Raw genomic sequence first — 20,934 nt, 5'->3', positions numbered from 1 at the left:
GATTGGCGATGCAGTTAATAGAATGGACCCAGATTTTCGGCCGAAAAACCCGGGCTCGCGTTACTCTGGACCGGCACCGGTTTTATAATAAACGCGAGATTTGTCAGCTTCGCTATACGGTTGCAAGCATCGATATGTAATAATAATGTGGGTTTGAATATTTAACTAGCGTGTTCAGAAAAATAAAGTTAATTATATTTAGTAATATTTAATAATATCCACGACCTCAGCGCAGAATTAGCACGCTTCGAGCAATCGAGGACATTGAAAATCCGATTTTCAACAGCATTGAGCTACAATAAAAGCAATATCAGTACTAACTCGTCCTAAGAATGATCGCTATGAAAACTGTCGTGTCCTCCAACACCCCAAAACTAACTGGTCGATTAAAATAACCACAAGCAAAGTCGTCGGTTTGTCCATTCAAAGCCTGGCTTTCTAGGGAGCTCCATTCTCATTCGGCTTGCCCTTTTTGACGCTGACGTTCTGCCACATGGTGATCGAGAGCAAGGCAATAGGAAGCACGCACAGTCCTGCTATACACAAATGTTGCATGACCTCGTTGTATGCTGTGATAACGGCCTGTCTTATCGGGCTGGTCATCGGATAACTCAACTGCTGGATCAGGCTGCTGTATATGATGCGCCCCCACGGCTTAACATCAGCAGGAAGGTGTGTTTCTAGCGCTCTGGGCATGTAGAAGGTATATATTCCCGATGCTATTGTTTGCCCAACCGCTGCACCAAAACTTGTGCAGAAAAAAAGCAAACCCAGGACGGTGGCTGGTTCAGTATGAGTGTGTACTGCTAATATCGCCATTTGCCCACATATCCCCAGCGCCCCTCCGGATATGGAAATCAGTAATTGAGAAACGGCAATCTGGACAATGTTTCTTTTGGGTTGGCGGAAATAAAAAAGAAGGCCTGTTGCTATGAAATGCCATGCGATAGCAGAAAGTGCTAGCCACTTGAACTTCCCCGTAGCTCGAATTGAACTACACACGTTAGTGAACTATAAAGCGTATGATCAATGGACAAGCCTCACATTCCAGCAAGTATCGCAAAACAACAGGCACCAATGGCGTGAATATTGTATATGTATCCAGCTCGCGAGATGGAGATATTGTAAACGACCTGGATGTATGAAAGGAAATATGCATCCAAGCAGCTAATTTACATTAGTTTTCTCTTTTAACCGTAAATATATCAGAATTGCACACATACTGGAAGCTGGTAAGTAGGGCTGCACCTCCAAGGCATGCTCCCAGTACGGTCGGATTGATTAGCAAGTGGAAGGCTGCGAAACGACGAGGAGCATAGGATACCTCCCATATGACGAACGATATCCAAAATAAAACCCCGGCGACAATTTCGAGAACTTTCCGTGGACTCTTCACGTCCTCATACGCTGAAGATGATGCGCTGAGGGCTGCTAACAACCCCGATGCGGCGGAGAACATTAGCAAGCCGATTACTGCGTATTATGGTCAGAAAAACTTGACTGTTTCGTCTTTTCAGTATCCAAAGACGTACCATCAGTTTCGAGTATAAGACGACCCATATCTTTCCATAATGGCAGAGAGTTTGTTCTCTGAGGTGTAGCTTTTGTCTTGGCCACCTCAATGGCAAGAATTGCACCTAAGGGGGCACACATTGCTGGCAGAATCACGCCGGAAATTCCGTATGCTAAGCGCCACGAGCCTTTCTGGAAGATCTTTTGGGCGAGGTTGGGACCAACGAATGTGTTGACGATATACGGGGATCGACTCAAGGCCAGAAGCCAAGCTCGGTTTTCCAACGACGAAATGTCACAAATGATAACGTCCAGGATATAAGACAACGCTTGGTATCCAAAACAGGTGATAAGCTTGTGAGGTTAGCTAAGGCTTTCAGACCCCAAAAAGTTCACTAACCTGACCAACAGCAAGACTCCAAGATGTCTTGCAGGTAGCACTAATAACAAAGCCTAACTATCATCAGCATTTGGACAAGTATACGTGAACAACTCATACCTATAGACGTCACCAGCACAACCGAGAAGAAACAGGTGAAATAAGAACCGCCTTTGAGGCTGTTGGTATAGACTATATTGACCAGCCCGCTCAAAATATTGACGGCCATTCCAATATAAGCGATAGCTGGATGCTGTGAAAACAAGCTTAAAACATAAATAAACAAGCTGCTGTTAGTCTGCTGTTCGAGAGAGCTGACGAAAAAGACAAGGAGGACGCTGAAGATATTAGCATATAGACCACACCTCCGCTTGCAAAAGGCCACGCACGCAATGTACACTGTCGTGGGTGATGTTGACGTGATGAACTTATCGTGTCTTTCTGTCGGGTGCGGAGTTTCTCGACCGGCATCTTCAGGCGCTGGATGCTCGCCATTATTTTCGCTTTGAGGTGGCCCATCATGGGTTCTGGACGGCCCTGGCCTGTTGATGGATGGTTTTGGAACAGTAAGCAGGATGGGACGATGTGGTTGCGTAGGACGAGGCGGTTGCATGGCAAATATGATGCCTTGATATCAGGCCGTCGTATGAGGAAGTAGGTATGACGGCTGGGAAAAACAAGACTGACAGTAATGCTAAACTGGTGTTTGAAAGAGGAAGATGAAAATCATGAGAGTGAAAGAGAGAGTGAAGTGAGGAGGTTGAAGACAGGCAGCCCTGACGTAACTAGCAAGAAACACCAACGCGCCTTCCGCCAGCTATCGTCCAAGACAAGAATACGGGCAGAAGGAAAAAAACAAGAAGTATATGGTATTCATTATCATAATTGAGATTATTTTCGTCGTCTGCTAGATAATTTAAGGGTCGTTATACTTTGATCAAGGGCCTACGCCTGTCAGGATCGAGTACAATTGGTGCAAGGCCTCCGTGATGTCTGAGTCCTAGGCCAGGCCGCAACTCGACATGAGTATGAGACAGGCTTGCTGCTACGAAATAGTGTGTCTTCGGCGATATAGCCAAGCAGGCTCACAAGAGGGATCTGGGTCTGTTGGAGGATGGAATATCCAGCAACCGGACAGGGTTTGTGCATTAGAGCGCTACTCTGATACCTCATTTTGCGTTCTTGAATGCAGGCTGGTGTTCCATGGTCTGCGATATAAAGCCTCTCAGGGCTGCCCAGCGACTTGTAGTCGAGTTCGATTCGGTGGCATCAGATCCAGTTGTCTGCGTCGTTGCTGTGTTGCTTTCAACGGTATTCATCTGCGACATGTTCTTCATGAAGCGATCACGCTCCAGCTGTTCCATTTTCTCTTTCCTCTTCATCGCTCCCGGGCGGGTTTTCAACGTCTTGTGCTTGATAAGGTGAGCCTGGTCGGCCAGCTCAGACTGGTCCTGGTGTTCGGCGTCGGGCAGGGCATCTGCAAGAGAATCAAGAGTGGCGACAAGCTTCTTGGAGGGGCGTCTGCGTTTCGGCGTCGTCTTCTGGTTTTTCGCCACCTTGGCCATGAACGTCGAGTGTTTGATCACACGCTTGTCTTTCTTCGATGTGCGCAGCTCATCGTTGAACAGACCGTGATTGACCGAGCCTCGGCCACTGGCCGCCTTGCGGCTTGCTGGACGGAGGGGCGCCTGTTCGGCTAGTCAGAACCTGGAAAAGTAACATGAGGAATTCCATACATACCATGAGTGTGTAGGATAGCCGGGCTTCAACCGAAGTGTATGTGTTGCGAAGTTGCAGTGTGGCAGAAGCACGTGTCAGCGGGCAAAAAAAAAAAAAAAAAAGTGTCGGAGTCGCCGCAGTACGAAAATCAGGGTCGATCCCGCCCGGTGAGAGAAGCCGACAACAACCGATCACATTGGCTGGGAATCGCAACAACAACTGCGAAAGGCGACTTTTTTCCCTTTCTTTCTGTCACTGTGATATCAGCGTGTCTTTTTTTGCCTTGATACCCTCGCCGCCGCATTTATATGACTTGCCTACTGCGCGCCACAACCCGAAGCTGCATCTTCACTCGCTGTCCCCAACGCTTCTTGTCTTGTACCAGCCCTGTCGCTGCGCGGTTGAATATCGCACCCCAACGTCGTTGCGCCTCGCTTTCTCGCCCAGAAACTGCTTCTCCGCCTCGGTCTCGCTCTCACGCAAATATGTTGCTCTCGACCAATTCCCGGAAACACAAGGTGACGGTCATTGGGTCTGGAAACTGGTACAGTCTTGCATTCAATGGCATCTTCAGTTGCATGGAGGACATATGGAGCTAATGTTTTTCGAGGGGCACTGCGGTCGCCAAGATCGTGGCAGAAAACACCCTCGCCAACAATGACATCTTCCAGGAGACGGTCGAGATGTGGGTATTTGAGGAAAAGGTGGAACTGTCAAAGGACTCGAAGCACTACGATCCGTCAGACCCTCTGTCTCAGGGTTCCCAGAACCTGACCGACCTCATCAACAAGTACCACGAGAACGTCAAATACCTCACAGACATTCCCTTGCCCAAAAACCTGCACGCCAACCCGTCGTTGGAGGACTCTGTCAAAGACTCGTCGATTCTCATCTTCAACGTGCCACACCAGTTTATCATTCGGATCTGCGACCAGCTACAGGGCAAGATTCTACCCTACGCACGAGGCATCTCGTGTATCAAGGGTGTGGACGTGGAGGAAGAAGGAGTCAGCCTCTTCTCCGAGACCATTGGCAAAAAGCTGGGAATCTACTGCGGTTCGCTTTCCGGCGCCAACATCGCGAACGAGGTGGCCAAGGAACTCTGGTGCGAAACAACAATTGGCTACGACCCGCCTCATCTCGATTCCAAAGCCCCGACGCCTGTTGGGGGATCTCCTTCACAGTCCCAGGTTGACCTCCCCTCCTTTGAACACAAGGACAGCTCCGGGCACTTCTCCAAGGTGAAGCTGCGACCTTTGCCCAATGACTTCCCACCAATCGATCATGGCCTCTGGAAGACGCTTTTCCACCGGCCCTACTTCCATGTGCGCGTCGTCAATGACGTGGCTGGTGTCGCTCTCGGAGGGGCCTTGAAGAATATCATCGCCGTCGGAGCCGGGTTCGTCGACGGTCTTGGATGGGGCGACAACGCCAAAGCTGCGGTTATGCGTGTTGGCCTTGGGGAGATGGTCAAGTTCGGCACTCAGTTCTTTGGCAACTCGGCCGAGACCAAGACCTTTACAGAAGAAAGCTCAGGCGTCGCGGATTTAATTACAAGCTGCAGCGGCGGACGGAATTTCCGGTGCGCCAAGCTGAGCGTGCAGCGAGGGGCTCCCATTGAGGAGATTGAGAAGCAGGAACTTAACGGCCAGAAGCTCCAGGGCACGCTCACTGCTGCTGAGGTCAACAAGTTCTTGAAGAAACAGGGTGCTGAGAAGGACTATCCTCTGTTTACCGCTGTATACCGTAAGTCTTCCTACACCTCTTGCTGTTGTTCTTTCACATGCTAATATAGGACAGGCATTTTGGAGGGCACGCTGAAGGTGGAGCAGATGCCCAGTTTCATTGAATCAAAACTGTAATGCTGCTGTTTGTTATTTTCCGTTAGAGTGCAATTTGTGAGCTTTTCGGGTTGGAGACTGGATAGGCTGGATAGAGGAGTCGTGGCGGCCTCTCGTTGTATACTATTATTGCTTGTCACGCGGACGCGACACATACATAGACTGCTGCTATAAAGTATTCAGTTATAAGGACCAATGGAGCATGCGTAGAGTGTGGTCGTACATGTACAGCGTAGAGAAGATGGATGTGACAGGGCGATCCGATGACATCATCGGGGACCCCACCAGCCGATTGACGCCGTTGACTCGGCGGGGCTGGCGAGCTCCAGACTTGGTTGCGGAGGACAGGAAGACTAGCTCGCTCGCTCGCCCACTGTGACATAAAACCCCTGCTTTGACCTTTCAATGTCTCAATCAATGCGTTGACTGCAGTTCTTCACTGTCCGACAGCGCGGACTTTTAGCAACACACCCCTACCAGCTCTTCTTCCACGATGAGCTCCTCGCGCCGCGTCTACCTGCTGCCTCTGAAAGACGATGGCTCGCCAGATATCCCAGGAGGCTACATCTACCTTCCTCCACCGACCGACCCGGCATATACTCTTCGCTTTGTGATCGAGGGCTCCAGCTCGATATGTCGAAAGGGCAGTCTGTGGGTGAACATCCCCGAGGAGGGCGCCGAGTTTAATCGGTCGACGTTTCGCCAATTCAAGTAAGAATACAAAGACACACGTCAATACACCAAAGAAAAAGGACACAGGGACAACTCAATTAACGCGTATAGCCTCCAACCGGACTTCAACAAAGATATTCATATTGACGTGCCCATTACCCAGGCTGGCGCCTTCGCTTTCTACGCAACATACTCGCCTCTCCCGAAATTCTCGGCTTCTGATCTGCCCGCTGCAAAGGAGGAGAAGAGTCCCGTGCACTATGTCGATGTCTCGCCGGCGTTGACTTTGCGCGGCAAGGACGTGCCATTGGACGCGCTGTCTATTTTTTCGGTTATTTCAAAGTTTATGGGCAAGTACCCGACGGACTGGGAGAACCATTTGCGCGGTATATCGCAGCGGAATTACAATATGATCCACTTTACGCCGTTGATGAAACGAGGCGATTCCAACTCGCCGTATAGTATCTACGACCAGCTGGGGTTTGATCCCGAGGTGTTTCCGAATGGCGAAAAGGACGTGGCTGCTCTGATCGCCAAGATGGAGAATGAACATGGCTTGCTGGGCTTGACCGATGTTGTCTGGAACCATACTGCGAATAACAGCAAGTGGTTGGAGGAGCACCCCGAGGCGGGATACAATGTGGAAACAGCACCTTGGTTGGAGGCTGCTCTGGACCTCGACACCGCGTTGCTAAAGTACAGCGATGACTTGGAAAAGCTGGCCCTGCCCACTGAATTCAAAGATGTCGATGATCTTCTCAAAGTGACTAGCGCGATGCGCAAGCATGCTATCGATGGGATTGACCTGTGGCAGTTTTACGTCATAGATGTCAAGGAAAACTCCAGCCGGCTTGTCGACGCCTGGAAAGGCAGTTCTGCTGTTGAACCCATCAGCGACGCCCAGTCATGGTCTTTAAAGGAAAAGGCAGACTATATTCGTGAAAACGCTCTTCAGAACGCATCTCAAATATTGGGGAGGTTTTCTCGAAAGGTGGATGCATCAAAAGCTTTGCCTCTTTTTGCTGCCGTGTTTGGACCTGGCAACAGTTCAACAGATGCGTCTACGGTTGCAGATGAAGTTTCGCGCATTCTAGATGAAGTCAATCTGCCATTTTACAAGGAATACGACGCCGAGGTTGCCGTCATTGTGGACCAGATCTTCAATCGGGTCAAATACATGAGAATCGACGATCATGGCCCCAAGGTAGGCCCAGTGACAAAGGAAAATCCCCTCATAGAAAGCTACTTTACCAGACTGCCGACGAATGAAACCACAAAAAAGCACAATCCCAAGTCTCTCGCCTTGGCCAATAACGGTTGGATATGGAACGCCGATGCTATGAAAGACAATGCCGGGCCTGACTCACGGGCTTATCTCCGACGAGAAGTCATAGTATGGGGCGACTGTGTTAAACTGAGATATGGGTCGTCACCAAAGGACAATCCGTTCCTCTGGGACTATATGACAAAGTATACTCAGTTGATGGCGAAATACTTTTCAGGATTCCGCGTCGACAACTGCCATTCAACCCCATTGGTGGTTGCAGAATACTTCCTCGACCAAGCCCGCAAGGTACGACCAAACTTGGCCGTATTCGCAGAGCTTTTTACCGGGTCGGAAGAAACCGACTACATCTTTGTTAAGCGGCTTGGTCTGAGTGCGTTGATCAGAGAGGCGATGCAAGCATGGAGCACCGAAGAGCTTAGTCGACTGGTCCACCGTCACGGAGGACGTCCTATCGGGAGTTTCGAACTCGATCTTCCATCAGCATCCGCTGCTGCGTCAAAGGGGGGAGAGACTATCAATCATATCCGTCAAAGTCCTGTGCACGCGTTATTCATGGATTGCACCCATGATAACGAAGTCCCTGCCCAAAAGCGAGACGCAAGAGACACGCTTCCAAACGCCGCGCTCGTCGCAATGTGTGCTTCTGCGACAGGAAGTGTCATGGGGTACGACGAAATCTACCCACGGCTGATCAACCTTGTATCTGAAACTCGTTTGTATGCATCGGAGTTTTCAGACCAGACATCAATTCAGCCTGGATCTGGTGCTGGGGGTATAGGCGGCGTGAAGAAGATATTGAACGAATTCCATACTAAGATGGGCGCCGAAGGATACGACGAGACTCATATTCACCACGATGGAGAGTACATTACAGTTCATCGGGTGCATCCAAAACAGAGAAAGGGTATTTTCTTAATTGCGCATACCGCGTTTCCGGGGTACGGGGATGGAAATGGCGTGCTTGCGCCGACACATCTGACTGGAACGCATGCAAAGCTTATTGGATGCTGGAAGCTTAATGTTAACATTGGCGACGAGTCTCAAAGCAAAGTATTGGATGACCCAAAGCTTCTCCGAGGCCTCCCGAGTGAAGTTGTGAATTTGGAAAGCGCCAGTATTGCTATTGACGGCGAGAACACTACCATTTCGATTTCAGACAACTTTGTTCCTGGATCTATTGCCTTGTTTGAAACGTGGATCCCAAGTGTCGAGCATGCAGATGGTCTAGATTCCTACATCACGAGTGGTGCGGACGAGGCTTTCTCAAAGCTTGACCTGATTGATCTCAACTTTGCATTGTACAGATGCGAGGCTGAAGAGCGAGACTCGTCCAACGGCGAAGACGGTGTTTACAGCATCCCTAACCATGGCCCATTGGTATATGCCGGTCTTCAAGGCTGGTGGAGTGTTCTCGAGAATATCGTCCGGTACAATGAACTGGGCCACCCTCTGTGCGATCACTTGCGGCAAGGAGAGTGGGCATTGGATTATATTGTTGGCCGTTTGGAAAAAGTAGCTAAACAAGAAGGATACGCTCACCTTCATGGGCCAGCTGCCTGGCTCCGCGAGCGCTTCGATGTAGTCCGAAAGCTGCCCAATTTTTTGCTCCCGCGATACTTTGCAATCATCATCCAGAGCGCATTCACAGCGGCATGGCGGCGGGGGATTCAGTTGTTTGACGAGAATATTCAAAACGGGCAGCAGTTCATCCATCAATTGGCGATGGTTAGTATCCAGCAAGTTGGATATGTCAGTTCGGCATCCGTGTGGCCGTCAAAGAGCGTGCCCAGTCTCGCGGCTGGCCTGCCGCATTTTGCAGTAGACTGGGCTCGGTGCTGGGGACGAGATGTGTTTATTTCTCTCCGCGGTCTTCTGTTATGTACTGGTCGGTTTGACGAAGCCAAGGAACATATTTTTGGATTTGCAAGCGTTCTCAAGCACGGAATGATTCCGAACCTGTTGAGCAGTGGCAAGCTGCCCCGGTATAACTCTCGCGACTCGGTGTGGTTCTTTTTGCAGGCGATCCAGGATTATACCAAGATGGTTCCGGACGGCATCAAGATATTGGATGAAAAGGTTCCCAGGCGGTTTTTGCCGTATGACGATACTTGGTTTCCTTACGATGACGCGCGCGCGTATTCAAAGTCTTCAACAATCCACGAGATTATCCAGGAAGTGTTTGATCGGCATGCTTCCGGGATTAGTTTCAGGGAGTACAATGCAGGACCTGATCTAGACGTGCAGATGAAGCCCGAGGGATTCCAGATCGACATCAATGTCGACTGGACGACCGGTATTGTCTTTGGCGGTAGTCAGTACAACTGCGGCACATGGATGGATAAAATGGGCGAGAGCGTCAAGGCTGGAAGCAAGGGAGTGCCAGGGACGCCTCGAGACGGCGCTGCTGTTGAAATTACCGGTTTAGTGTATAGCGCTCTCAAATGGGTAGAACAACTCCGGACAGAAGGCAAATACGAGAACAAGGGCGTCGACACGGCCAACAGCGAAACAGTTTCTTTTGCTGACTGGGCAGCGCGCATCAAACAAAACTTTGAACGATGCTATTACATCCCTCTCGACGCCGCTGAAGATTCCCAGTACGATATTGACGCATCCATCGTCAACCGCCGAGGCATCTACAAAGATTTGTACAAATCTGGGAAACCATATGAAGACTACCAACTACGCGCCCAGTTCCCCATCGCAATGACCGTCGCCCCGGACCTGTTTGAGCCATCACACGCCCTGCAAGCGCTCTCCGTTGCTGATTCCGTGCTCCTCGGTCCTACAGGCGTCGCAACCCTAGACCCATCTGACCTCAACTACAGACCCAATTACAACAACTCGGAAGACTCGACGGATTTCGCCACATCCAAGGGCCGAAACTACCACCAGGGCCCAGAATGGCTCTGGCCACGGGGATTCTTCCTGCGCGCTCTGTTGCATTTCGATTTGTTGCGCAGGAAGAATGCAGAAGAACGCACCGAGACGTTTCAGCAGATTACGCGCAGGCTTGAGGGTTGTAAACGCGCGTTGAGAGAGAGTCCGTGGAAGGGGTTGACTGAGTTGACGAATGGAGCTGGCGAGTATTGTGCTGATTCGGTAAGTTCTACTTTTTTTTAAAATTTATATTATATATCTTTCTGGGATCATACTAACTAGATGGATTAGTCCCCAACGCAGGCGTGGTCGGCAGGGTGTTTGTTGGATGTGTATTACGATGCGCTGCAAGTTGCGTCGGCCTGAACCTGTATATTCTGCATGCTGTACTCAAACTTGAAATATTTGGTTTAGATATATATACCTAGATAGTATAAATATGCATCTTGTTCCTATTGGCTCGTAGTCCTCCACATACTACTGTACTACATACCAACGAATCCACCATGACTACTGACTACTACTCTTTCACAACTCATGAATCATCCACCTCCAAATGTCCCAATAATCAATCAATTGATTAACCCGCGCAAATAAAAAAAAAATGCCAATCCCCGTAATCATCATCGGCAGAACCGCCGCCATCGGCGCCACCGTCGCAAAACACCTCGCGCCGGACTACGAAGGTGAGAGAGCCCTTGTTCTTTCTCCCAACCAAACCCTTGTACCCTAACGACATCTGTATAAAAGTTATCCGCTTCATCCAATCCCTCCGCGCCGCAAAGACAGAACTACCCTACATTCTCTCCAAGCGCGAGCCACCCAATTCTACTACTACTACTGCTACTAGTAGTAAATGTGCTATTGGCAGCAATGACTACACCCGCGGCGCACGCGCCGTCATCTTCGGACGCGCGTTTACACTTGCTCAAGCCGAAGAAGTGCGGCGAAACACCACCAACCAGCTACGTGTACTTCTAGAGAGCGGTAATAATAAGACCGAAGGAAAAGATGCTGTGACGTGGATGGTCGGCGATCCCAGTCTCGATCTGACACAGAAACCGGCAGTTGGGGCCGGATATGCTGAGAATGCGGTGCGTGAGGTAAAAGCGGTATTGAAGGAGAGAATTGGGGAGGAGGGGATTATTCTTTACTAATTTTTGTTATCTGTCTCGGTCAAGATAAGATATTAAAAAATGTATGTAAATATTTAAAAAAAAAAAAAACCGACTAAATAAATCTAATATATACATATTCACACCTATATTTTTTATCATCCTACATCTCATGGCTCGTTATATCTCGTCAATCAACACTCGTGTCAACGGGTATACATGTACGCTAATCATCAAAAAAAGGACCAAAAAAAAGGTAAAGATTACCGCCAGCGTCCAGACGGATTCGCCGACGATGTAGACCACACTGTATAAAACTTTCTAATTTCTTGCGGATCGTACGAGGCAACGTCGTGGAAATCGGGAGCAGGTCCCGGTACAGCTGCAGTAGCTGCAGTAGCTGCAGCTGTTGAAGTAGTAGTAGTAGAAGAAGTAGAGTCAATCCAGCGGCCGTCGCGCGGACCGAGTTCGGGGATTTTCAAATCCATAATGCATGCTGCAAAGGATGTGCGGCGTTTTCTTCCAGCAGAGCTCGAGGATGGCCGAGAGGATGGCGAGGCCTCGGTATTCTTGTGTAAATCAGTGTTCGCGTGGAGATCAGTGCTTTTGTGAAGATCGCTGGTGTTGGAACTGTTCCACATGCTCAGCAGTTTCCGGTCAAATGGCGCTGGCTGGCTGAGTTGCTTGCGCTTGCGCGTGGCTTTCACAGGCAAAGGCGACAACAAGCCAGACTCTGCGCGGTCAACCAGCGAGGCCGATCCAATGCTGCCATCAGAGGCAATTCCCAGCGACTTGACAGCCACGTCAACGGCGCGTCTCGTCTTGGAGGTGTGCGTGTCGATATCGAAAATGCGCGCTTCGCCAGAGGCACCAAACGCCCACACACGCACGCCGCCGCCGGACGTCTGCACAGAGAGCTCGACCACCTTGTCCATGCGGCCAATCTCCTTGCCAAAGATTTTCAGCGGCCAGAGCATTGCCGTGGGCCGGTAGCTGACACGTAACAAAAACTCCCAGTCTCCGTTTTGGTTTTGGGCAAGACTGCCGCGGCGCGCCGAGTTGCGTTCGTTGTCGAGGAACCAGTCGCGCGCGAGGTCGCTGTCGCCCATCACGTCGTCGCCTTGTCGCTCGCGCTCGCGCCGGAGTACGTTGTATACGTCCACGGGCACAGTGTACAGGACAAGACGGTCCTGGTATACGGCGACCACACGCAGGCCCCAGCTCAGGTCTGATCCGACAGCGAAGACGGTGGGGACGCATTCTTCTTGAGAGTCAACGCCGTTTTCAAATGGCGGGATGCAGATCATGGCTCGCGTGAGGTTTGTCGGTCCGCCGAGGGGCGCGTCCGAGCCGATGCACAAAAGACCAGAGACCGGCTCGACGAACAGAATGTGCAGCCCGTCATTAACAGGAATTGCGCGATAGTGGTGGCAGTGAGTCGCCTTGACCAGACTCAATCGCCCGTTTCGCCGCGGCGTCCAGTGCGTAAAAGAGTTGACATCCGACGACAGATGGAATTGGCAGATGACGTCCTCGCCATTGGCCGTGCGGTGGCACTGACAGCCCGAGGCGCCTGGTCCGGCCAGAGACGAGACAAGTCTCAGCTTTGAAATGTCGTCTATTTCTATCCGGTTTGGCAAGAAATGGAGCACTTCCGCCGGCTGTGACAATGGGAACAACTTTCTTGAATCTTCCTGTGTGCGTTCATCATACCAATGAAGCTCGATACCGGATCCGCATCCAAAAGCCACGCATCGACGACCAGGGCAAATCGACACACTTCGTGGAGGGTCCTCTTTAGAGCAGATATCGTGAATGTATTTCCTCGGAGCGCGGGTTAAACGGTTCATCGTTCGGCGCGTGGACACGGTGCGAGGAGCCATGGGTGGCCGGCCATCCGGGGTCGTAGCCTGTTCGATTGCAGCGCTGGACGCAATGGCTTCGCGGAATTCGTTCAGAGCCGATGCCTCTTCGCTTTCAGGCTGTTGTTCAGCGGTCGAGTTGTGGCGCAAAAAGGACGAGGGCCGGTCGCTCGAAGAATGAACGGGGACGCCTTTGATGTCGCAAATCATGCCGATGCGTCCACGCAGCAAGGCTGCAATCACAAACTTGGGGGTGCTGGTATCAATCGTTGCAGACAGCACCTCATATGGACATCCAATGCTAGACACAGGTAAAACGTCAAGATCATTATCTCCAACCAACTCCTCCATCGCTCTTTGTCCAGACAAGCGGTGGGGCAGCGAGTCGCCGCTTTTCCGGTTTCCAAGATAGTACACGTAAATCATACATCCCGTCGCGGCCAAGACGTAATGACCACAGGCACTGACACTGAACTTGATGGCGCGAGAGAATGCAGGGTCACGTAGAGCGGCGGTCAGTCTCGGAGCCGGACCGGTAAACATGTCGCGCGAGAGACCGGGGGATTCCTTGGGCAGTGACTCGCGAGACAGCTGGCCAAAATCCACCATGCCGGTCGACAAAAACCCACTCTTCTCGACGTTGTCCTTTCGGCCAGAGAGGACACACTCGGTCGAGAATCGCTTGCTCAGTCTCCATACAACGCTCTCCTCGACCCCATCGACCGGACGATAGGCCTGGCAGTCCTGCTGCCAGGCGTCCCACCAGCCGGCTCTCTTCATCGTCCCTTCCAAAAGCTTGTGCTGCAAGCTGGCGCGCATCCACGGCGAGCAGGTGCGGCGGGCATTGTCAAAATCGCGAGGGCTCAGCATGGTGTAGATTTGCGTCAGGATCTCGGGTGGCGCAAGATTCGCCGCCGACGGCCGCGGTGGTGGTAGTAGGTCTGTCTGGTCTTGCCACCCAGACTCAAAGGATGGCGATTCGCTCCCAGAGTGTATCGGACTGGAACTGCCCGAGGTCGAGCTGCCATGTTCCGAGAGGATTGTATCTTCTGAAGCACACGGCGAGGACGAGAAATACTCGCCCATTGACTGTTTGTCGACGACCGTCTCTGGGTTTTCGTCCATGCTCAGAGATTGTGTAGAGAGCTCTGGAAACGGTTCGCACACGTCCCGGTTGGGAGTCCAATTCAGCGGTTTTGTGTGATTCCACCACGGGGGAAATTTCGTGCCAGTCATGACCGGCAATTGACTTTTTTCTGTGTGATATATAGAGTATATTGTGCAGTAACGGTCGTAGCAGTCGTGGTATATACTTAGCGCGGGTTATGTACAGTTGATCTAGACCGCTATCGTGAGGCACGTAGCGGTGTAGAGAAGAGAGAGAGACCCGGGGATGGCGATCGATCCCAGGCTCGATTTAGCCCGGACAAAACCGAAAAGCTGCAAAAAGGCACCAGCTCTGCGCTGTCATTTGCTTTCTTTTTCTTTTTTCGAGTTGTAATCGGATTATGTTCGAGATTCTCGAGACTCAAGAATCAGCAGGTCACGCGTACCAGGTAGCGGGACGCCGACAGCTTAGCCTGGCATTAGCTCGACTAGTAGGTTGTAGCTGGATATGGATGAGGATCTGGATAACGATAATGGCGTTGATTAGAGTTGGCGAGGATCGGACTGGTTGTGAGGTGAGTTGTAGACTCCGGACTGTCGTGTCAATGACCCGGCCAGCGATATAAATATCGCAAGCGGCCATCGATGACAAAGAAGACAAACCAGAAAACTCGGATCGGCAACCCATGGACCGGCTGACGTCGATGGAGCTCCTCTGCAGCAGCCGATGGGCGCAGAAAACTGGGGATGCTGGAGACGGCGCGGGTTTTGGGCGCAGCGGCGAAGCGAGGACGAAGAGAAAGGCTCCACCTGCGGAATGCTGCTGATCGTGATCTCATCGCCCCTCTCTCTCTCTCTCTCTTTCTTTCCCGCCTTATCGTGATTGTCCATCCTTGCGGGGAGGCTGGTTTCTCTCGTCTCACTTCTAGCTAGTACCTATTAGTGATGATGTTTATTCCATTGAATAATCGAACCATTGCGAGACTGACGAGTCCAAGTGAAACTATGCGAGGGACTGAAGCATCCGAGGAATGCCACCCAAAACCCGACAAGGTTTGTTCGCCGTGATCTAGAACGGTATTCTGTTCTGTTCTGTTCTGTACCATTGAGACCTGGATTGCGTTTTAAATAATTTCTTGTTGCATTTCTGTCAGTTTTGACACAGCGCTGATCGCCGGCGACTGCAGAAGTTGCAACTACAGAAGCAACTACAGAGCAACGCAGACGTGGCCCAAGAAGGCGATTCCGCTCGAGCACAGACACCGTCTGTATACTTGTTTGCTTGTATAACTCCCTGTGGAAGGTTCGTATCACCCCTGGCCAGCGCTAACCTGCAGCTCTGACAGTAGCGCGCCACCGTGATGATGTCCGATGGCTAGGACATGGTACTAGATAGCTGTCAATCCTGCCATCCTACCATACCCCGTCGTAATCCCTGTCATTACATATGGAAATGGGACATGTCGGATTTCACCATTGCTGTCACTTTCATTGTCACATACACCTGTGTACACACCTCCGGAATGTGCATGTGCATGTGCAGCTGAAACATCAATCTAGGCATATCTCCGACACACCGGAAAGTTAAAAAAACCCCCAACTGTCAAGCAAGGACAGCCACTACGAGAATAGTCTACATTCCGCATGTCGCGTGCGGCGGATAAGAGATACCTTGCATGCTTCGGGGATTTCACCAAAGCCCGGAGGAGCCGAGTTATAGACCGGGCGTGGTGGCAACATTGAAACATGCGCCACTACAGAAAAATATACCCTGTGCGAAATATGCGATGAAGGGAAAAGAACGACCTCGTGGCATGCCATGTGGACTGCTAGATACGTACGACTGCCAGTAGCATGGTGTATAGACATGAATTGATGCATATTTAATTAATATTTACGATAGTTCCAATTTTAATAGTATAAACTAACTTGTCAAAATTAATTTATGTATTTCAATGTTGCCAGCATTGAACTGACAGGTCTACATATCTAATAGTATGGGAGATCGCGCGTAACCATCCTGATCTAGTTCGTGCGGCGGTATAGAGCCAGTATGCATTAAATTACATAGATGAAAGCACGCGAGAGGAGCGGGTGCCTATATTGATGCCCTCCTCTCGCGTACCTATATTGGTGCCCCTTAGCAGCCTGGTCATACAAGCTTCGCATTATCTAATCCTAAATATCGGGCACCAAGTCTGCCCAATATTTTATAAGGCTGAGACGGTCAATTAAACAAGTATAAGACAAAACACAAAGACCAAGGCTAGAATACAATTTACGGAGTACTTCGTCCATGTCATGCAAGTCAAGGAAGGTCCGGGCGGATTGCAACGTTCTCTATCTAAAACAAGACTTTCCCTTCTTTTCTTCTTCCACTATAATCGTCATTTATCACGGCTAAACTGTAGTAGTCTCTTATCTGTTCTTTAATCCTTTCTTCTAACAACTGTGCCTCACGAGCGTGCTCGCTGCCTTGTCAACAACGTATGACAATGACACTCGTTTTTGCCACGCCGTCTGGGGAGTTAACACAAGTGCAGGTCGGTCCAGCTGAGGTCCTTGCAACATTTACAGCTGCGTACGCAGCTACAGGATGGCTGGGCGGCTTGGATGGTGTGCGTTTCATGCTTTCAAAATGTAGTCGATTAATCCCGTCACGCAGCAGGCCCCTCGAAGAAAGTTTCAGAGATATGATTGACCGGCGACTCACATTGCAGAATTCGCAAGTCCATATCCTTATCAGTACCTATGGGCCACTGCGATGCCATATCGAAAATTCAGAAGACGCCTTTCCCTTTCGCGGAGATAGAAAGACGCAGTTGATAGGGATGACAATTTGCGCCCTAGCCCATGAGCTCTGAAACGGATCAGTTGATGTCCGATGGCGTTGAAATAAAACAGACTAATCCGCAACAACATTACTATACATTCAATACTGTGGGGAGTCTATTTCACAATACACTTTCCCCACACGTGATCATTCGTCCAGAAGTACTTCAGACAGACTTTGAATATACTTTTGACTTGATACGGCCCCGGCTTCAAGTGTCCTATCGCGTTCAAGAATACGACCGGAGAGAGGAGTTACGAGCCACCTTCAACTGGTCTAAGCCTACGAAATCACCTGAACCAATAGCAAGCAGATTAGCTGGAATATACTTTCCACTGCTGGCCGAACATATTGTCCCGTGTTACAACCGGATAGCCTCAGAAAAAATCCTGGGCCATGTTTTGCATAGTGACAAGAGAACGGCGGATGGACTTAACGACGAGCTCACAGAAGGGGTTGCCCGATTTCGTTCGACTACAGCAGCAATTGTAATCAGCTTGGTTTCATGCCTCTCCTCGACAGAGTTCAAGACAGTTCGGCATTCCACCTTACTTGAGTTGACATCCGAATATTGGCTTGAAGATATCTGTAAAACCGTTGATCACGGCTTCTGTAGCTCTCTGAATTTGAAGGACGCCGTTTATCTGCTGGCTGCAATTCATGCAGGTGGCGAGTATGAGAAAGATTGGGGGAATTTGTCCAATTCGCAAAACGTTATTTGTTGGCGGAACGGAATGTATTGTGTCCTTCCCTCGCTCCTTCTCGACATTGAAGCCATGCACTACTTCCGTTGGTCTCGTGTGCAAGGATGTCTGGTATGCCAATGTGCGTGTACACAGCGATGGCTGGATTCGTAGCTCAGCTACCGCTTTCATGGCCTCTCAAAGCCACTCGCATCAAGAGAGTCCAGATCAGCAGTCCGTGATCGAGATGAACCAGAGTCCATGGATTGGTCTTGCTCACTGCAGCCCTCCAAATAAACTTCTGCACCTCAGCATCGAACGACCATTGCACTACAGCGACCCAGATATTTGCTTCACAGGGCGAGTGGATGGCAATGTTGTCGGAACAACTTCGATTCTGGATGTTCTTGTATCCGTCTCCAGGAGCGTATCCATACCTTCAGAGTGTGACCATAGAGATGTGAACGACATTTCAAATGTCCTCAACGTCAGTGCCTCTCGGTGGATTAAAGATGGATACTCCAGACCGTGTGGGTCGGCAGGGACCCCGGCTTATTTAGCTGTCAAAGAAGACACTGCCTGGGCACTCTTTGCAGCTGGGCAATCTAGTCATTTCCATAACGTTATTGTTGTTCGATGCCTGATATGCGCGAAAGAATTACTAAATGAACGAATCGCTCAAAGCGGTAATGACGGGGGAGTTCTCATTGGATTCCAATAATATATACGGGGAAACTCAGGAAACTATAGGAATACATGGCCTCTGTTGAAAATAGGGATCTAATGAGGTGCTGATCGAGACCCCTATATTTACAAGAAGTAGAGAACCTAGTTAATGACTAGTAATACAACTATTCAGTTACGTCCTTAGGTCACTCACTATCGGTCGCTTTTCACTGACGTGCTCCATTCTAGGGCTTAGACCTCCACCCAATTCAACAGCCTCCTGATTTCCTAATATATCGAAGCCATAGTAAAGTTAGGTTTTCCATGTCAATAAACCTTAAAAAGAAAAAAAAGATTAAGTCTTGTCAATTAATTATTTGATATAGATGTTTTTCTATCAATATTTACTACCAAGTTTACTAGTATTTAGTGGTTTGTATTAATATGTACTCTAATAAATGATTTTACTAACGTTGTATCACTTTTATATTATGTTACTAGGCTCTTGGGTGGATGATTTTTTATCTGAAGCTATTTTCTATGTAGAAACACTCTCTCTTGTAGGTTAACTTGTTTCTCTCAGTAACCCATGTGAATGTAGCACGAAGGAAACTTTATTATTAAGAATGAGCTGAGAGCAATAAGGGTGGTATGGATCGAATGGAGCAAATGGGAGCTAAGTATGTTTTAATGTCCTTTTGCAGTAAATAGAAACTGTTAAGAAAAAACGTCTGCCTGTGTAGATATAAGTTCTTTAGGGATAGTGTTATTATCTGATTAGAGAAGACTTAGAAAAAGAAAGAGAATAGATACTAATCTTTTTGTGTAAATTTACCTATTTCTAAGGATGCTTTGATTTATAGGTACCAATGACGGGCTATTATGTATTATACATGATTTCCAGGGCGAGTAAGGGGGAAGGTAGGGTAGGTATTAGGAGCAGGTTTCATTGGATATTCTTATGTATTCTTTATATAACTTGTTATTAAGCCTAGTAATAATATTTTTGTAATTGTGTATCGCTGTGTTACACAGATCCACTCTGCATTGATGATTTGTGTAAGCTGTAGTTTAGTAGAAGGTTTGATTTTAAGTTTCTTGTGTCAGAGCAATTCCATGACCTTAGAATATAGGTTGGAGAATTCCTCAGAGACAACCCGACGCATTCATAACAAAACTTCGGAATTCGATATTGAATCCATGTAAATTACTATGGGAATAGATCAGACAATAATTGTAATAAATACAATGAACTATGCGATGATTTGAAATAAAAAATATTTCCTAAATAGGAACTTATTACTTTATATTGACGAGTAATGACGTATAAGACGCAGAATTGGCTGGAACATGGCTAGCATAGCGGTATGGTACAGTCTGTACACCATGAATTATATGGCCTCATAGGAGTCTTGTACGCAGCGCGGTGTTGATTGGCTACTTTAATGCCTGTTATATTGAAGTTATAATTGTTAATAAAGCTTGTGATTTGGATCTTTTTGATAGTCATATACTCGAATACATGGTGTATTATAGAGCCATTAGTCGATGTTGTAAGGGACTGACGGTGTGTATGAATTATGAAGTCTTGTGTCTAATTTTTAGTATGAATTGTAGTGGGTCTGAGGACAATGCTTTCATCTTATATCATGCAAAGCCTAAGACATATTGGATTTTCATAGTAGAGACAGTGATAAGGCATATATTTGACCAAGTATTTAGGACTTTTGAATATGTTGGGAAGTCTCTTTCTATAAAAACGGACCGAGTCGTGCGTGCCCCAGTAATTGTATTTTAAATCTTTTCTAAATGCCCCGTTAAATCTTATCTAATTGGGTGTCAGTATAAGCTATTTTCGAGAGCTCTGTATGTGTATCAAAAATTGCCGCAAGGTGCGTTAGACAGTGGCTGTAAAACCGGCCAACCAGGGACACTGGAAGCAACAACCTCACTAAAGACTGTAAAATTTATAGGTACGATAACGAAGGGGATATGCACGTTTCCTGTTGGGTACGACATTGGTCTTGGGGGAGCAATCCGATGACCGCCAGGTCCCACCAAGAACAATCTCAAAAGAGTCTAGTATCACACATAGTTAGTCTAGCTCCCCCGTCTTGCATATACCCAATACCAACACAATCCTAGTTCCGGATGGGAAAATTTCGAAAAGCATTCGTGTATATGGTTTTGGTCGCAGGGAGAGTTGGTAGGCGGCGAAGAAAGCTGCGATCATTCAACCTCAACTTATTTTCGCATTCTATAGTCTATGATGGCTTCTTATTTGCAGCTCCCAGCATTTTACGTTAATGGCGATATGTGGGAATATCACAAACCCACTATTGGATGCGGCGGAGACTCGTAATAGTTTTCCGTTTCG

At 48.9% G+C, this 20,934-nt stretch overlaps 8 protein-coding genes across 8 annotated transcripts; 4 read left to right on the top strand and 4 right to left on the bottom strand.

The window, feature by feature from the left end:
• Window positions 1-438: 438 nt before the first annotated feature.
• On the bottom strand, window positions 439-2,504 carry TRUGW13939_01671 (uncharacterized protein; the record flags this gene model as incomplete). The annotated part of the gene is made up of 7 exons (XM_035484870.1): window positions 439-994; window positions 1,045-1,167; window positions 1,224-1,473; window positions 1,533-1,866; window positions 1,913-1,965; window positions 2,012-2,229; window positions 2,281-2,504. 7 exons carry the CDS (start codon window positions 2,502-2,504, stop codon window positions 439-441), a joined length of 1,758 nt encoding a protein of 585 aa, XP_035340763.1.
• A 556-nt stretch (window positions 2,505-3,060) lies between these two features.
• On the bottom strand, window positions 3,061-3,634 carry TRUGW13939_01670 (uncharacterized protein; the record flags this gene model as incomplete). The annotated part of the gene is made up of 2 exons (XM_035484869.1): window positions 3,061-3,579; window positions 3,632-3,634. The coding sequence occupies 2 exons, from the start codon at window positions 3,632-3,634 to the stop codon at window positions 3,061-3,063; spliced, it is 522 nt and encodes a 173-aa protein (XP_035340762.1).
• A 461-nt stretch (window positions 3,635-4,095) lies between these two features.
• On the top strand, window positions 4,096-5,472 carry TRUGW13939_01669 (uncharacterized protein; the record flags this gene model as incomplete). Its single annotated transcript, XM_035484868.1, has 3 exons — window positions 4,096-4,154; window positions 4,221-5,356; window positions 5,411-5,472. 3 exons carry the CDS (start codon window positions 4,096-4,098, stop codon window positions 5,470-5,472), a joined length of 1,257 nt encoding a protein of 418 aa, XP_035340761.1.
• A 472-nt stretch (window positions 5,473-5,944) lies between these two features.
• TRUGW13939_01668 (uncharacterized protein) lies at window positions 5,945-10,657 on the top strand (the record flags this gene model as incomplete). The annotated part of the gene is made up of 3 exons (XM_035484867.1): window positions 5,945-6,162; window positions 6,235-10,513; window positions 10,583-10,657. The coding sequence occupies 3 exons, from the start codon at window positions 5,945-5,947 to the stop codon at window positions 10,655-10,657; spliced, it is 4,572 nt and encodes a 1,523-aa protein (XP_035340760.1).
• A 238-nt stretch (window positions 10,658-10,895) lies between these two features.
• On the top strand, window positions 10,896-11,448 carry TRUGW13939_01667 (uncharacterized protein; the record flags this gene model as incomplete). Its single annotated transcript, XM_035484866.1, has 2 exons — window positions 10,896-10,977; window positions 11,042-11,448. The coding sequence occupies 2 exons, from the start codon at window positions 10,896-10,898 to the stop codon at window positions 11,446-11,448; spliced, it is 489 nt and encodes a 162-aa protein (XP_035340759.1).
• A 221-nt stretch (window positions 11,449-11,669) lies between these two features.
• On the bottom strand, window positions 11,670-14,504 carry TRUGW13939_01666 (uncharacterized protein; the record flags this gene model as incomplete). The annotated part of the gene is made up of 1 exon (XM_035484865.1): window positions 11,670-14,504. The coding sequence occupies one exon, from the start codon at window positions 14,502-14,504 to the stop codon at window positions 11,670-11,672; it is 2,835 nt and encodes a 944-aa protein (XP_035340758.1).
• A 414-nt stretch (window positions 14,505-14,918) lies between these two features.
• Window positions 14,919-15,481, bottom strand: TRUGW13939_01665 (uncharacterized protein; the record flags this gene model as incomplete). Its single annotated transcript, XM_035484864.1, has 3 exons — window positions 14,919-14,969; window positions 15,039-15,311; window positions 15,365-15,481. The coding sequence occupies 3 exons, from the start codon at window positions 15,479-15,481 to the stop codon at window positions 14,919-14,921; spliced, it is 441 nt and encodes a 146-aa protein (XP_035340757.1).
• A 1,747-nt stretch (window positions 15,482-17,228) lies between these two features.
• On the top strand, window positions 17,229-18,612 carry TRUGW13939_01664 (uncharacterized protein; the record flags this gene model as incomplete). The annotated part of the gene is made up of 2 exons (XM_035484863.1): window positions 17,229-17,997; window positions 18,071-18,612. 2 exons carry the CDS (start codon window positions 17,229-17,231, stop codon window positions 18,610-18,612), a joined length of 1,311 nt encoding a protein of 436 aa, XP_035340756.1.
• Between the last annotated feature and the right edge of the window lie 2,322 nt (window positions 18,613-20,934).

The sequence above is a fragment of the Talaromyces rugulosus genome, chromosome I (assembly GCF_013368755.1).
Source record: "Talaromyces rugulosus chromosome I, complete sequence".
Lineage (NCBI taxonomy): Eukaryota > Fungi > Ascomycota > Eurotiomycetes > Eurotiales > Trichocomaceae > Talaromyces > Talaromyces rugulosus.
This window is presented reverse-complemented; position numbering and strand designations above follow the sequence as displayed.